At 43.6% G+C, this 16,071-nt stretch overlaps 1 protein-coding gene across 3 annotated transcripts in view; it reads left to right on the forward strand.

The window, feature by feature from the left end:
* The first annotated feature begins 3,294 nt into the window (after nt 1-3,294).
* Rabep1 (rabaptin, RAB GTPase binding effector protein 1) overlaps nt 3,295-16,071 on the forward strand; it is a 107,906-nt gene continuing 95,129 nt past the window's right edge. For all 3 annotated transcript variants that reach the window (XM_048366248.1, XM_048366250.1, XM_048366249.1), the window contains exon 1: nt 3,295-3,542. In XM_048366248.1, coding sequence (XP_048222205.1) covers nt 3,509-3,542 — 34 coding nt within the window. In that variant the 5' untranslated portion in view covers nt 3,295-3,508. The remainder of the gene's footprint in view (nt 3,543-16,071) is intronic.

A 16,071-nucleotide genomic window follows, 5' to 3' on the forward strand; every position in this document is an offset into this window, starting at 1 on the left:
TATTCTTTTTTTTTTTTTGCCAGTCCTGGGCCTTGAACTCAGGGCCTGAGCACTGTCCCTGGCTTCCTTTTGCTCAAGGCTAGCACTCTGCCACTTGAGCCACAGCGCCACTTCTGGCCATTTTCTGTATATGTGGTGCTAGGGAATTGAACCCAGGGCCTCATGTATACGAGGCAAGCTCTCTTGCCACTAGGCCATATCCCCAGCCCCTAGAGGAGGTTATTCTGATTTAAGTACAATATATGCATGTAGCCAGGCATTGGTGGCTCTTGCCTATAATCCTAGCTACTATAATCTAAGCCTGCTTTAACAGAAAAGTCTGGGAGACTCTGATCTCTAATTAACCAGAACAAAACCAAAAATAGAAGTGTAGTTCAAATGGTAGAGTGCCACCGCTGAGTGGAAAAGCCAAGCAAGAATACAAAGTCCTAAGTTCAAGGTCCAGAACCTTCATTCCTGTACACACACATATGTGTGCGTGCACACACACACGTGTGAAAAAATGTGGTGAAACTCCTTGGCACAGTTAATGTAAAACTAAAAAGACAAACAAAAAGGACAGTAAAGTAAGATAGACTGTTGGGAGGTGAGTATCAGGAATGGGGGAAGGCTAATGAAGAGGGCAAATGAGGGGTAATATCATTGATGTACTTCATATACACATGAAAATAATACAATGACACTTGTTGAGATTTTCTAAGAAGAGGAAAGGGTAAATTCTGGGATATAATCTGCATTGAATATGTGGCTATAGTTTACCCACTTTTTCATTGTTGTAGAGATATTATTAAAAATTTTAAAACTATATTATAAACTATACTGCTATGAATAGTCTTATGTCTCCCTGGGTACATATACTATATAATGGATAATTATTTTATGTTTTCTCTCTTTCAGTAGAAGAGAATCAATCACTTTTTCTTTTTACTGGGGTTTGAACTAGACAATCACTTTACCACTTAGGTCACATATACAGTTGTTTTGCTTTAGTTTTCTTTTTTTCTGGACACTTTTGTGCATTTTGCCGAGAACACCTTCAGATTGAGATTTTCCTCTTGTGCCTTCTGTGTTGATGAAACTGCAGACATGTACTACCATGCTTGATTTGTTTATTTAGATGAGGTCTCAGTAACTTTTTGTCTGGATTGGCCTCAACACTCGGTCTTCCCAATCTTCATCTCCTAAGTAGCTGGGTTTTACAGGCATTGCATCACTACTAACCAGGCTGGCTTCAAACTGCAATCCTCAGATCTCAGCCTCTAGAGCAGCCAGGATTACAGGCATAGGTCACCTGTCTCAGCCTTGATCTTGAGGGCCAGACTTCAAATCTGATTATCAATGGCAATAAGCCTGTCACTCATTCACTAGAAGGAGCTCTTTCAGGAGAGTCAGTGTCTGCTATCTCTGTGGCTCCTTCCTCCTGTGAGTTAACACAGGGCAGATTACCTGGCTGCTCTCTAACCCTATTTTGGTCAAAGGTCTCCCTGCTGAGTATGCTTTTGCTCACCCAAGAAAGTCAGCTATGAGAGGGTGGGAAGGAGCTCTGCATGTTCTCTCAAAAGCACCCAGCCATCTGGAAAAATATTAATCACTCAAAACACTCAAGTCTGATTATCAGCTCTCTCCTGAAGATAGGAAGACCTGGGGCAAAAGTACAAATAGATGTCACATTTTTACCTAAATTATTTACAATGATCAACTACTCCAACTACCTGCTAGCCTTAATATACTCTATACTGGGCTGGGGATATGGCCTAGTTGGCAAGAGTACTTGCCTCATATACGTGAAGCCCTGGGTTCAATTCCCCAGCACCACACATACAGAAAATGTCCAGAAGTGGCACTGTGGCTCAAGTGGCAGGGTGGCAGCCTTGAGCAAAAAGAAGCTAGGGACAGTGCTCAGGCCCTGAGTCCAAGGCCCAGGACTGCCCCCCCCAAACAAAACAAAACAAAAACAAAAAACAAACAAAATACTTTATACTAAACCAGGAGCTGGGGGCTTGCGCCTGGAATCCTAGTTTCTTGGGAGGCTGAGATCTGAAGGTCAAGGCTTGAAGTCAGCCTGGGCAGGAAAGTCCATGAGAAGACTCTTTATCTCCAATTAACCATCAGAAAACTGGAGGTGAAGGTGTGGCTCAAGTGGTAGAGGATCTGCCTTGAGTGGTAAGGAAGGGCAAGGGGACAGGGCCTAGGCACTGAGTTCAAACCCTAGTACTAGCGCGCACACACACACACACACACACACACACACAAATATAGCCTATTCTAGTTTGAAAAATATTCATCTCTCATAACCCTGAAGAGCAAGTTTGAAGGGAGACTTCTTGGGCTCCTAGGTTATAGGCACTTGAATGGGACAGTGAGGGAAACAGAGGCCCTGGCTATAGCTCTCTTGTCTTTTCTCATCTCTGTCCTGCACCACCAGGATCTGTGGCCATAACAGCTCAAATGTTCCAGTGTTCTACCACCTTCCACAAATACAAACACAGCTGCCCTTTGGCCCTTAGGGGAATGTCCAGACTCTGTGTTGGAGCAGGTGAGCCTGGGAAGAGGCCACAGCTTCGGGAACCTGGGGAGGAAATTCTGGGACCACAGGTTCCCAGGACTTGGGCCTGAAGTGCCAGGCTCGGTGGACTGCTTAGCTCTGGCATAGGATTATGGTCAAGGGGGTTAGAAAGGAAGTTTTCGAATTTGGGGCCTCGGTCAGTGTCTCTTGCCCAAGTATAAAAGCAGTACATTTTGTATATTATTTCTCTTCTTCCGTTATGAGTGCAGGCACGGTGTCTTGCTGTGTCGTTCGCAGCTTATCCCTGTGCAGGCACATAAAATGCCAGCTATAGTCTTCCCTTAACAGCAAGTCCACAGGCCTACTTATCAGATCTGTGGTCCAGCCCCAGTCCTCTGTTCGCAATTTTTCCTATTTTATTTAGCTCATTTAGATTTAGCCATTGTGCCCACGAAGCTTCCACGAGGTTAAGTGACTCTCCCACGGTCACGTAGCAGGGTTGATCAGCACCTAGCCACTGGCTCTCTTCTCTTTCTCTCCTTTCTTTTTTATTTTTGTCTGGGCTCTGGTAGCTGCCCCTCCAGGAGACCGGCCTTCCTCGCCGCCGCCGCTGTCCTCCTCCTGTCCCCCTTCCCACCCATCTCCCCATTCAACCCCCCATCGCTCCCGCAGGCCCTGGTCCTCCAGGAGCCGCCCCGCCCACGGCGCCCCCACCGTCGCGAAGCCCCGCCCACCCCTCAGGTCCACGTCACGTGCCGCCCCATCCCCCCGCGCCTGCGCACTGCTTATTTCCCGCTGTCAGGATGAGGAGGCGGAGGTCGGCGCTCCGGTCCGTCTCTGCCCGCGGCTGTGGCGGTGCCGGCAGCTCCAGCCTTAGCGGTTCCTCCCTGGGTGGCGGCGGCGGCGGCTCCTTCGTTGCCTCTTCTTCCAGCTGAGTCGGCGGCAGCCGGGACGCCGCTTCCCCGCCCATCCTCCCAGCTCCCCAAGGCCGGCCGCCTGGCCATGGCGCAGCCCGGCCCGGCTTCCCAGCCTGACGGTGAGCGCCCACCCGGGCGGGCGCGGCCTGCCGGGGGCCGGCGCCGGCGTCGCAGCGGGGGAATCTCCGAGCGGGCGGCGGGAAGCGCGCGCTGCAGGCCCGGGGGATGGGGGGGGGGGTGGCTCCGCCGGGCGGGGGCGCGGGTGCGGGCGGGCGGGCGGCGTGGAGCCCAAGTCGGCCTGTGGCCGGGGAGGGGGCGGCGGCGGCGGCGACTGTGGCGCGCGCGGGCGGCCGCGGGGAGCTGTAGGGGCCGCGCAGAAGCGGAGGAAGGTGGAGGGGAAGCCGCTGTGGGCCGAGGCGCGACCGGCACGTGGGTCCTGCCGGCAGGGTGGTGGGAATCGCGAGCGTGTGCTGTGTTCTTGGGCGTCTCTGGCCGCGTCGCCGCTCCTCAGTGCCCGCTCCAGCGTGCTTTGGTCCCAGTGATGTGAAGGGAAAAGCCAGTGGGGATCAGCAAATGGATTTAGTAGCAGACTTTGAGTGGCTGCGCTGCTTAATGGTAAAGTTCCGGGGTCTGTGAGCCTTGGCTGAACTCTGGGCACATTTCCTAGCCTTTTAAAACCTCGGTAGTCGTCATTCGTGAGAGGTTAATTCATATTTATTTTATCTATAACGATGGCAACACTCATGTAAAATGATAGCTTAGTATTATTCTCAAGAGTACTAGGCATGAGAACGGTGTGTGGGGAGGCCCAAAGTCGAGGAAATGGGTTACTTTGCTTTTTTCTCTTCCCCTTTCCTAGTCTCACTACTTTGCTCAGGCTGGTTGCCCGGGCCTGTGGTATCTTTCTGCCTCAGTCTCCCGAGTAGCAGGAGCTGACTTACAGGTGCCACGCTCAGCTGTACCTTTTCTAGTATTTATTTTCTTGGAATGAAAAAGTGCCCCACACCAAATAATCCAAAGTGATTGTCTGAGCCCTTCCTGACCTTTTGCTTCAGGGGTTGACCACCTTGCTCCTGAGTTTACTACCTGGAGTTATGTTTGCGATGAATGCGCCTGTCTAGCCAGATCCTACTGTGTCTGGTTGAGAAAGTTCTTCCAGGTATATCTCTAAAATCAGCCCTTGCTTTGGATCTGTTAATGGGTGTAAAATGTTGAGGGTGCAAATTGTTGGCACAGAAAGTACTTAAAAACTTGCCTTTTCCAAGAGTAGTCTACTGAAATAGCCTTTCATAAAAACCTTATTGTTTGTTCTTGCCTTTGGGGAACTGGAAACAATGTTATCAGATTTTAAGGCTCTTGCTGCTCTTTGAGAAGTGTGCTCCAAAGCCTGGTAGCCTGTAGTTTTGGGTGGTGTTAGTTGCCTGAGGGGGATGGATGCATGAATTAGCTTATTGGTTTTATTACAGTAGAAGTGAAGGGAAACTTTTTTTTTGGAAGTCTATGGGACACAAAACTGGGGTCTTTTCAGGCTACATTTTAATTCTCACCTTTTGTGTTTGGTGTTCAGGGAAGAAAACTGCGGCTTACAAACCCTCTTTGTTTAGGACAGTGACAGAATACAGAGAAAGCTCAGTGGCTGCTAGTTGGGATTTAGAGAGTGGTAGGTTTGCCTAGCTGGCTACTGCCTTCTCTTGAGTTGCATGGAAACAAACGTCTAGGACAGCTCAGGTGACATGACAGTCTGGAATCTAAATTCCCAGCCTCTTTCAAGATCTGGTCTTCCTGGTAAATAGGCAGAAGTGACTAAGCACTTAATAGTAGGTAGGAAAACATTAGCTTTAGGAAATCTTGTATTCTCCCTGTTCATAGTGCAAGTTTATTTCCTATTTTGCAGACTTGAGACCATAGCATGAGATGTAGTTTGCAATTTTAGATAGCATTTTTATTATACATTAATGTAGTAAATGTACAGCCACAGGAGAGATAATTTGGCCAGTTTTGTGTTAGTTTTTGGTGAATTTATTTTTTCTTTAGTTGAGATCATACTATTTTCGTTTTAAGCACACTTGAGGTTTTTTTTAGCCTTGCTGATTTTAAATCCAAAAAACTGACACTAGTGCATAGTTATTCCCCCTCCATTAAACTGACAGTAAAAGATAATTGCTTAGTCTTTGACTTCAATTTGCTTGTATTCTGTATCAGAAGCAATCGTCTTTTATGACATTCTTTTTTTTTAAAGATATATTTGCTTGATTTTTCATGGGGATATGATAGGTTGAGAAAAAAGTAGATTTGTGTTTAAACTGACTTTATTTATTGGTGGTACTGGGTCTTGAACTTAGAGCCTGGAGTTTAGCTTCTTCTTTTTTCCCTCTGCCATTTGAGTCACACCACCATTTTTGGCTTTTTTTCTGGTTAAAGGTAAGAGTGTCTAGAACTTTTCTTCTGGGCTAGCTTCAAACTGAGATCCTTCAGATCTCAGCATCCTAATAGGTAGCTAGGATTACAGGTATGAGACACCAGCACCCAGCTTAATTGACAATTTTAAATGTAGTTGTTCAGTTTTTCTTTTCAGTTCCTAATTTTGAACAATTTTTGGAAGTTTTCTCTCTTTCTCTTTGCCAGTCCTGGGGCTTGAACTCAGGGCCTGAACACTGTCCCTGGTTTCTTTTTGCTCAAGACTAGTACTCTACCACTTGAGAGCCACTTCTGGTTTTTTGTATATATGTGGTGCTGAGGAATTGAACCTAGGGCTTACCACAGGTATGCAAGGCAAGCACTTTACCACTAGGCCATATTCCCAGCCTGGAAGTTTTCTTTTTTGATGGTGCTTACTTACTCATTTAGAATGATGGTGATTTTAATAGCCAGATGAATTCCAGGTAATTTATTTTCTTTGTAGAATGCAAAGATACTGCAAAAATACTCAGGCATCAATCTATACAACTGTCTTTGCAGTAGTTGCTCTGATTTTACTTTCATTACTTTTTTACATAAACATACTTTTAAAATACTCTCTCCATTAAATATGTTAGAAGAAAAGATTTTGAGTATTTTTCACCATAAGAAATGATAAATGTTTGATTCAGATATGTTTAATCTGACTTACTATCTTATATGAAAGTATCAAAAACATCACACATCACTACACATTGGTGTGTACAACTTATGTGCTTTTTAAAAATATATCAGAAAAATGCATTGTGTGTGCACGCCAATCTTGGAGCTTGGACTCAGGGCCTGGGCACTGTCCCTTGAGATTTTTCATTCAAGGCTGGTGCTCTACTGCTCAAGCCACCTTTCCACTTTTGGCTTTTTGGTGGTTTATTAGAGGTAAGTTTCATGGACTTTCCTTCCCCAGTCTGGCTGTGAACCATGATCCTCAGATCTCAGCCTTCTGAGTGGCTAGGATTACAGACGTGAGCTGCTAACACCTGCATAGAAAAATATGTATATTAAATAGTACAGATATGTATTTTCTCATCTCTTAGAGATAACCACTATTACATTTTCTCTCCTGCTTGACTTTTTTCTACACAGATTAGCTATTTTTAATCCCAACTTGCCCATTTCACTTAAATGTTAGTTGTTGCAAATGTGTAAATAGTTATGTGGCCATGTAATGTGCTGTAAGCACTGTGGGCAATATCTTAGAAAGTCACATCAGTGAAATGGGTATTACTGTAATATTACTACTCATGTCTTATTGATGAGGAAACTAAAACACAGAGAAACTAAAGGAACATGCCTGGAATTATATGACTAGTAGGCTAGAATTCATATTCAGGCTATCTGATGCTAAAACCCTATGGCCTCGTGGCTGGGAATATGACCTAGTGGCAAGAGTGCTTGCCTCCTATACATGAAGCCCTGGGTTCGATTCGCCAGCACCACATATATAGAAAATGGCCAGAAGTGGTGATGTGGCTCAAGTGGCAGAGTGCTAGCCTTGAGCAAAAAGAAGCCAGGGACAGTGCTCAGGCCCTGAGTCCAAGGCCCAGGACTGGCAAAAACAACAACAAAAAAACCCTATGGCCTATTTACTAGATCACGTGAACCACTTTCCTTTCTTGTCTCTCTCCCCCTTTTCTTTTTTTGTTTCTGGTTGGTATTAAAGTTTGAACACTTGCATCCAGCTTTTTTTTTTTTTTTTGCTTTAGTATGCTTTTAGATAGGATGGTATGTTTTTGTTTGAACAGTTCTTGAACTGCAGTCCTGCCTCTGGAGTAGCTGTCCACAGTCATGTGCTGGCATTTCCCTGAGTGTCTTGCTAGCTTTTTCCCTGGGCTGGCCTTAAACTGTGACCCTCCTAGTTCCATCTTCCTAGTAGCTGGCATTACAGCTACTACTTGTTAAAGACTATTTTGTTACTGTATACATGTACCATGCATGATATATTTTCCTGTGTCAGTATTAATGGACAAAATAGATTGTTCTCAATTTTTTCTTTTTTACAAGCAGTGTTATAATGGATATTCTTGTACAGTTTTTCAAGTATTCTTTACTTCTGAAAGACTTCTGAATTAAAGGTCTGAGTGGTTAAAAACTTTTTTTTTTTTTTTTTTTGCAGTACCAGGGTTTGAACTCAGGGCCTTGCTACTTGCTTGTTTTACTGTCTTAGCTTATGCTCTAGCACTGTACTATTGTAGCTACATCTCCAGCTGGGATTTTTGCTGGTTATTTTGGAGATAGTCTTGAGAACTTTTCTACCTAGGTTGGCTTTGAACTTTGCTTTGGCCCTCAGCTCCTGAGTAGGTAGTTTTACAAGTGGAAACTACTGGTCCTAGCTTGAGTGATTTAAAATTTAATAGTTATTGCTAACTTAACTCAAAAAAGAGAATCAATTTACATACAATATATAAGAGGGTGAATTTTGCTGGGCTCAGGTGGCTCCTGCTTGTAATACTAGCTACTCAGAAAGAAGGCTGAAACCTGAGGCTCATAGGGTTTGAAGCCATCCCTGGCAAAAAAAGTCCATGACACTCTTTTTATTTATTTTTTTGCCAGTCCTGGACCTTGGACTCAGGCCCTGAGCACTGTCCCTGGCTTCTTTTTGCTCAAGGCTAGTACTCTGTCACTGAGCCACAGCGTCACTTCTGGCCATTTTCTATATACGTGTTGCTGGGGAATCGAACCCAGGGCTTCATGTATAGGAGGCAAGCACTCTTGCCACTAGGCCATATTACTAGCCCCTCCATGCCACTCTTATCTCCAGTTAAACACAAAAATCAGGAAGAGGAGCTGAGACTAAAGTGGTAGAGTGCTAGCCTTGAGCACAAAAGCTCAGCAACAGTGCCCAGGCCCAGAGTTCAAGCCCCAGGACCAGCTGAAAAAAAAAAAACAAAAACACCAAAAAAACACAAAAAGCAGAAAGGAAAAGAGTGAATTTTCCTCACAAACTTTACAAGCTCTGGATATCAGTTGTTTTATGTCTTTTGATGGACTTAAAGTTTTTTCCCCCTGAAATTAGGTCTCACTATGTAGCTCAGGCTGACCTTGAACTCACTTCAGAGCCCAGACTAGACTATAATCAAACTCACACTTTTCCTGCCTCAACCTCCCGAGTGCTGGGATTACAGCAGTGTTTTACCATACCTGGCAAGGTTTTCTATAATTAATAAATTCCTTGTCTATTCTAAGCTCTAGGCTCTTGGAAATACAAACATGAGCAAAGCCAGACTCAGTCCTTGTTCCTAGGTATTTAGTCATTTAGTCATTCACAGGTATAAAATTATTTATTCAGCTAAGGCAAGTGTTCACCATTTTCCAGGAACACAGATATTTGGAATACTTACTGAGCAACATAGATAATAATAGGAGCAACATAGATAAAAATAAAAGATGCTAAAAGACAGCCATAGCAAGTGATTAGATTACTGCTATGGAAAAAAATAGTAGAATGAGTTAAAGGGAAACATTGGGTTAGTTTTAAATAGTGTGGTCAGGATAGCCTTGTTGAGAAGATGATTGAAGAGTCAGTCCTGAGGATATCTGGAAGGAAGAGTGTTACAAATCACTTTTTTTCTCTTGACTGAGACTGGGAACTCTTGATCTGATGCTTTCACTCATTGGCTGTCACTCTTAATGTTGGGGATTGTTATGGCCTGGGAAAGGCTGCCCTTCCACCAGCCTTGGGACTATGGAAGTCCCTCCCACCTTCTGGCCTCCACCCCTTGGGAGGTGAACAGGTGCGTGCCACCATGATGGGGTTGTCCCGCCCACAAAGGGAAGTTTCGTGATGTCACTTGATGAACGTGATCCCTAGCCTATGACTGGTCCTTTGGCCAGCCCCCTTTCTTTCCCGCCATTACTTCTATATAAGTGCCCTTCCATATTAAAGTCTTTGAGACGCTTCCCACCACCGCAGCGTGTCCCTGATGCCTTCCTTTTCGCCTCCGCCCTTGGTAACATGTGGGGGGACTGGGGGGAGGGGAGGCATCAGCAACCCTTCCTCAACTTAGCGCAGGTCCATGTGAGCACGCCTTTGGCCTTCCGCTGGCGGAGGGCCAGGCTGAGTGCTCTTTCATAGAGTTTGTGGTTACCATTCTCCCCGTGGGGGGAGAAAGGGATCGTCCAGATCCCAACACTTAACACCTGAGTCACACCTCCAACTTCCACACAGATCACTTTTTGCAAATGCCTTGAAGGAACATGTTTGGCATGTGAAGACTGGCATGGAGGTCAGTTTTGTTAGAATGATGTTATGGGAGTGGGGGAGGAGATCCTAGAGGTAGTGAGGTGGGGGCAAACATTCCCTGTGGGGAACAATTAAAAATGTTTAACAGAAGAGAGGTAAGGTGATATAATAATTATGGCTGCTGGTCCTGGGGCTTGAACTCAGTGCCTGAATGTGTCCTTGACCTTTTGTGCTCAAGGCTAGCATGCTACCACTTGAGCCACAGCTTTATTTCTGGCTTTTTTGTAGTTAATTGGAGATAAGAGTCTCATGGACTTTCCTGCCTAGGCTGGCTTTGAACTGTGATTCTCATATTTCAAATTCCTGAGTAGTTAGGATAATAGGCATGAGCCATTGGTGCCCAGTGATTTATTTAAAAAAATTTTTTTTAATGTTACGTTAAAATGCTTTTTGTTTGTGTGTGTGGTTTCTGGATTGTCAGTAGAGCATTAGGGAATCCTGGAAAAATATGATGGTTTCTGGACTGTCAGTAGAGTATTAGGGAATCCTGGAAAAAACATGATGGAGCCCAAACCAGAAGGTGTTGATGGAAGTTACATTTTGAAAGTATGGCTTACTGCACTGGAAAATGGGATGTAAAAGAGAGTCAAGGAATTCCAAAGGCTTGGGAATTTTCCAAATGTTTCAACCTGAGTGTGACAGGTATACAATGCTGTGATGCCTAAAATTGAGGCATTTGACTCATTTAGGGGATCAGGAAAAGTTTCTGAGGAAGTAATATTGACACTGATCTGATGAATGAACAGTTTCTTTCTTGGAGAAAGCAGGGAAAGTAAGAAAATTGAAGGAAGGTCTTGTGTGCCTGAAATAGAGTGAGAGGATGAAAAATGGGTAAAGCTGTATGACAAGTGATTAAAGAGTTTTCAGCAGGTAGGTGTCACAGCACTTTCCTGGTGGTCTTTACACAAAGTCTGTGTGTGTGTGTGTATGTTTTTTTCTTTTTTCCTTCAGTGCTGCTGGATTGAACCCAGGGCCTGGTGCATGCTAGCCAAGTACTTGCTCTACCACTGAGCTATATCCTTAGTTGACTATATTGTTTTATAGCATAGTGGCTGTCTTTTCTGAATTGTTTATCTCTATTCCCGTGTGTGTGTGTGTGTGTGTGCGCGCGCGCGTGCGTGTGTGCGCGCTAGTCATGGGGCTTGAACTCAGGGCCTGGGCAGTGTCCCTGAGCTAGTGCTGTACCACTTGAGCCACCGGTGCACTTCCAGCTTTTTTTGAGGGGAGGATTATTATTATTATTTTTGCTTGTTTTGTTTTTTGCCAGTCCTGGGGCTTGAACTCAGGGCCTGAGCACTGCCCCTGGCTTCTTTTTGCTCAAGGCTAGCACTCTATCACTTGGGCCACAGCACCACTTCCGGCTTTTTTTTTATGTATGTGGTGCTGAGGAATCAAACCCAGGGTTTCATGTTCATGAGGCTAGCATTCCTACCATTAGGTCATATTCCCAGCCCGGGGAGGATTATTATTTTTTCCAGTCCTGGGGCTTGAACTCAGGGACTGAGCACTGTCCCTGGCTTCTTTTTTTTTTTTTTTTTTGGCCAGTCCTGGGCCTTGGACTCAGGGCCTGAGCACTGTCCCTGGCTTCTTCCCGCTCAAGGCTAGCACTCTACCTCTTGAGCCATAGTGCCACTTCCAGCTTTTTCTTTTACGTGATGCTGAGGAGTGGAACTCAGGGCTTCATGCATGCTAGGCAAACACTCTACCACTGTGCCACATTCCCAGCTCCTGAGGAGGGGATTAGTTGGAGGTAAGTCTCATGAACTTTGCTGCATGGGCTGGCTTTGAACTGCAAGCCTCAGTCTCAGCCTTCCAAGTACCTAGGATTACAAGTGTTATTATAGGTATGAGCCCCTTGTGCTCAGCTTATTGCCATTTTTCTTTGTATTCAAGTTATCTTTTTCTCCTTGGTTCATCCTTGTAAATTAAGTTAGGCTTTTGGTATGTTAGAAATTTTTGTTTCCTGCTTACTAATTTATCCTTTTTTCTCCTTTATCATACTGTTATACAGAAACATTTTTTTTTTTTTTTGGCCAGTCCTGGGGCTTGGACTCAGGGCCTGAGCACTGTCCCTGGCTTCTTTTTGCTCAAGGCTAGCACTCTGCCACTTGAGCTACGGCGCCCCCTCTGGCCATTTTCTGTATATGTGGTGCTGGGGAATTGAACCCAGGGCCTCATGTATAGGAGGCGAGCACTCTTGCCACTAGGCCATATCCCCAGCCCCAGAAAACATTTTTTAAAATGTATATCTGACTTTTTTTTTCATTTATGGTTTCTGGGTCTCTTGTCTTTCTCAGGAAGATTTTGCTCCAGTCCCTGTGTTTATAAAACATAAGGAAAAGGATTCGTGTTCAATACTTTTTATAGATATCTTCATGTTTAGTGCTTTAATCCATTTGTAATTTATTTTAAAACTTAAACAGGGCAAGTTTAAAAGAGTTTTAGCAGGAACAATTACCTACAAAGAGTAAAGAAGACTTTAAAGATCTATTAGCAGGCATTAGGAGAAGCCACTGCTAGGGTTGAGGTGGGGCACCCAAAGAAGGGACACATCTGGAAGAGGCTGTGCACCAAACTGATGTCCAGATTTTGTTGGAGAAAGTGTTGTGACTTTCTGAATGTCAGAGTTTATTGAGGGGCTGCTGTAGCCAAACTTGCTTACAACCCACTTTCTGAGAAGCTGGGGATGGGAAGGGGAGAGCTGCCTACTTCTGGAATTCTTCCTTGTTGGGATTTAGTCTTTCTTTTATATAGACAGCTAGTTGTCTTAACATTATTTGGCACAGCTAAACATTTAAGGTCTAATTCCAATTATTACATTCTTCAAAAAAGTTTAAGAGGAATGAATTGTTCCCAAGCTCATTCCATAATGCCAGCATTTCCCTGATACCTAAACTAGACAAGGAGAAAAAAGAAAAACACAAGCCAATATTTCTGATGAATATGACACAAAAATCCTCAATAAACTACTGCTAAATAAAACAGAGTAAATGTGATCACATTACAGAAAGAGAGACAAAAGCCATATAATTGTTTTCAGTACCTGCAAGGAAAGCACAACTGAATGACTAAATGGGAGAAAAGTGAAAGCTTTCCTGTAAGATCTAGAACAAAACAAAGATACCTACTTTCATAACTTCTTTTAACATAGTACTGCAAACCCTACTCTGTGGACTCAGGCATCTGTATTGGAAAGGAAGAAGTTAATCTGGTCTCTGTTTGAAGTGACATTGCCTTATTGTTACTATTTGAATCTGAAATGTCTCCTGAGAATTCATTTGTGAAGTCTTCTCTTCCAGTGTAGCAATGTACAGAGGTGGGGCTTTGGGGAAGTGATAGCATCATGAGAGCTCTGCCTTGTCAATGGATTATTCCATCGATAGATTTATAGTTTGATCTATAGTTTATAGATTTATAATTGGTGGTGGAACCAGGAAGTGAGGCTGATTAAAGGAAGTAGGGAAGTAGAGATAGACTTGCAGATTAATGAAGTATTACAGTATCCTTGAAAAAAATGTAAAGTGAGTGGATGTTGACTGTTCCCTACATTTGAAAATGATAACTGTGTGAGGTAATATATTGGTTAAATGCTTGACTTTAGCCATCATGAAATGTATATATGCATGAAGTTTTACCTGTCAGTCATACATAACAAGTAAATGATTTTCTTTTGTCCCTGTCCTGGAGGCTTGAACTTAGGTGCTGGGCTCTGTCTTTCAGATTTTTTCTCAAGGCTAGTCCATTTGAGCCACAGCTCCACTTCCATTTTTTTTTTTTTTTTTTTTTAGTTAATTGGAGATAAGAGTCTCACAGACTTCCTTGCTTGGACTAGTTTTGAACTTAGATCCTTAGACCTCCACATCCTGAGTAACAGGATTGCAGGTGTGAGCCACCAATGCCTGGCAACAAGTAAAAGATTTTGGAAATGATGCCTTTGAGAAAGATGATAGAGGAGAAGGAGAATCTCTGCAAGGTAAAAATTGAGCATGTGCAGTATGACCTGATGTGTATGAATAGTCTGGTGGTATGGGCATGTGTGTCCTCAGACATAGATTTGGAACAGGTAATTGCTCCCGATGGTGGAAAAGTTTGCAGCCAGCCAAGGTGGTAAACCTGAGTTTCAATAGGATAATACTATGCTAAAGGAATCTTGCTCTGGAAATTATATACAAGGTAGATTGTGTTGATGCAGTTGATTAAGGGTATGAATTGGGCTATTACTCTGGTCTAGATAAGGAATGATGGAAGTATAACGTAAGCCAATGGGAATGGAGAGAAGGAAATAATGTGAGAAATACTGGAGGAATGAAATAGTAACTTGATGTGCTCTCATTTTGGGATGAAAGGAGACAGTTAAAAGGATCCTGAAAATGTAGTTATTTGTTTACTAGAGAAGGACAAATTTTGTAGTAGAAAGTAGCAAATTTAGTTTTAGGAAATGTTTTGGCTTGAATATTGTGTCTCTCACAGAGCCATGTTTTGAATGCTTGGTTCTCAGCTATGGCCCTATTTTGGAAGATTCTAGAAACTCCAGGAGGTGGGCCTAGCTGGAGGAAGTAGTCACTGTGGGAAGGTGTTTGGGTATGGTTTAGATTATTCTTGATTTCTTATATGATACTCTCTTTTCTTTCTGCAGTGAAGTGAAGAGCAGCCTCTATTACATGCTCTGTAGTCATGATGTTCTTATCCAGGCTCATGAGGCCTAGGGGCCATGGCTGAATCATATGAAACTGAGCCAAAATAAGCCCTTTCTCCCTTAAGTTGTTCATGTCAGGTATTTGGCCACAGCACCAATAAAACTAAATACAGATAGGTTTCTGGAGCACGGGGAGGCAGCATGAAGAAATATATATATGTATGTGTGTGTATATACACACATACACATATACATATATGTATATATACACACATACATACACAGACATATATACACAGACATATATACACATACACACATATATTCGATAGCTGGAAATACAGGCATGGAGTTTAGGGAAAAATTTGGGCATGGCTGTACTTTTGGGAGTGAAATGCTTAGAGGGTAGGAAGGGATGGTCTGTAATACTAAGTTCTGTAGAGAAGTCAGATGAAGACAGAAGTGATCCTTATAATCAGTTAAGTGATCATCAGGACTTCTAAAAAGAGTTTTACTAAGGAAGGAATAAGTAGATATGTAGATAACATACAGGTGGGATAGTCACTTGAGGAAGTACTAAGTTTCTGGCAAGGGGGTTAAGTATAAGAAAAAGGATTTAAAAGTGTGGAGATATGGCTCAAGTGGTAGAGTGCCAGCTGTGAGCAAGAAAGCTTAAGGAGAGTGAGAGGCCCCGAGGAGGAACAAGTATAGCCTAAGCTGGTTGCTAGTGGCTCATACCTGTAAGCCTACGTACTCAGGAGGCTGAAGATCTGAAGATTGCCATTTGAAGTCAGCCCAGGCAGAAAAGTTATGAGACTCTTAACCTTCAACTAACCAGGAAAAAGAAAGCCAAAAGTGTAACTGTGGTTTGAGTGATAGAGCAAAAGAAGTTAAGGGACAGTGCCAGGGCTCTTGAGTTCAAGCCCCAGTACAGGCACACATGAAAAAAAAAGGTATAGCCTAAAATAAATCAAGAAAGTGCTAGGTGTGATTAGTTCTCCAGGGCACATCAGATGGATTGAAAGTATTAGTGTCAATAGGAGAGACAGGGACCTCACCCTCTAAAACAGAAGAAAGGATGAGTGAGAAAGAAAGCAAAGCCTCTAAAGTATAAGAGCGAAATTGAGGGCTAGTTGTAGTAGTGTGTGTTTATAATCCCAGCTACCTAGGAGGCAGAGATTGGGAGGATCAAAGTGAGAAGCCAAATTTGGCCCCCAAAAATGAGTCCCTTCATTACAGTACACAAACTGGGCAGCACACAGCACACATCTGTAATCTCAGTTATGTGGAAGATGTGAGTGGGAGGATTGTGGAC

Source organism: Perognathus longimembris, chromosome 17 (genome assembly GCF_023159225.1).
Source record: "Perognathus longimembris pacificus isolate PPM17 chromosome 17, ASM2315922v1, whole genome shotgun sequence".
Lineage (NCBI taxonomy): Eukaryota > Metazoa > Chordata > Mammalia > Rodentia > Heteromyidae > Perognathus > Perognathus longimembris.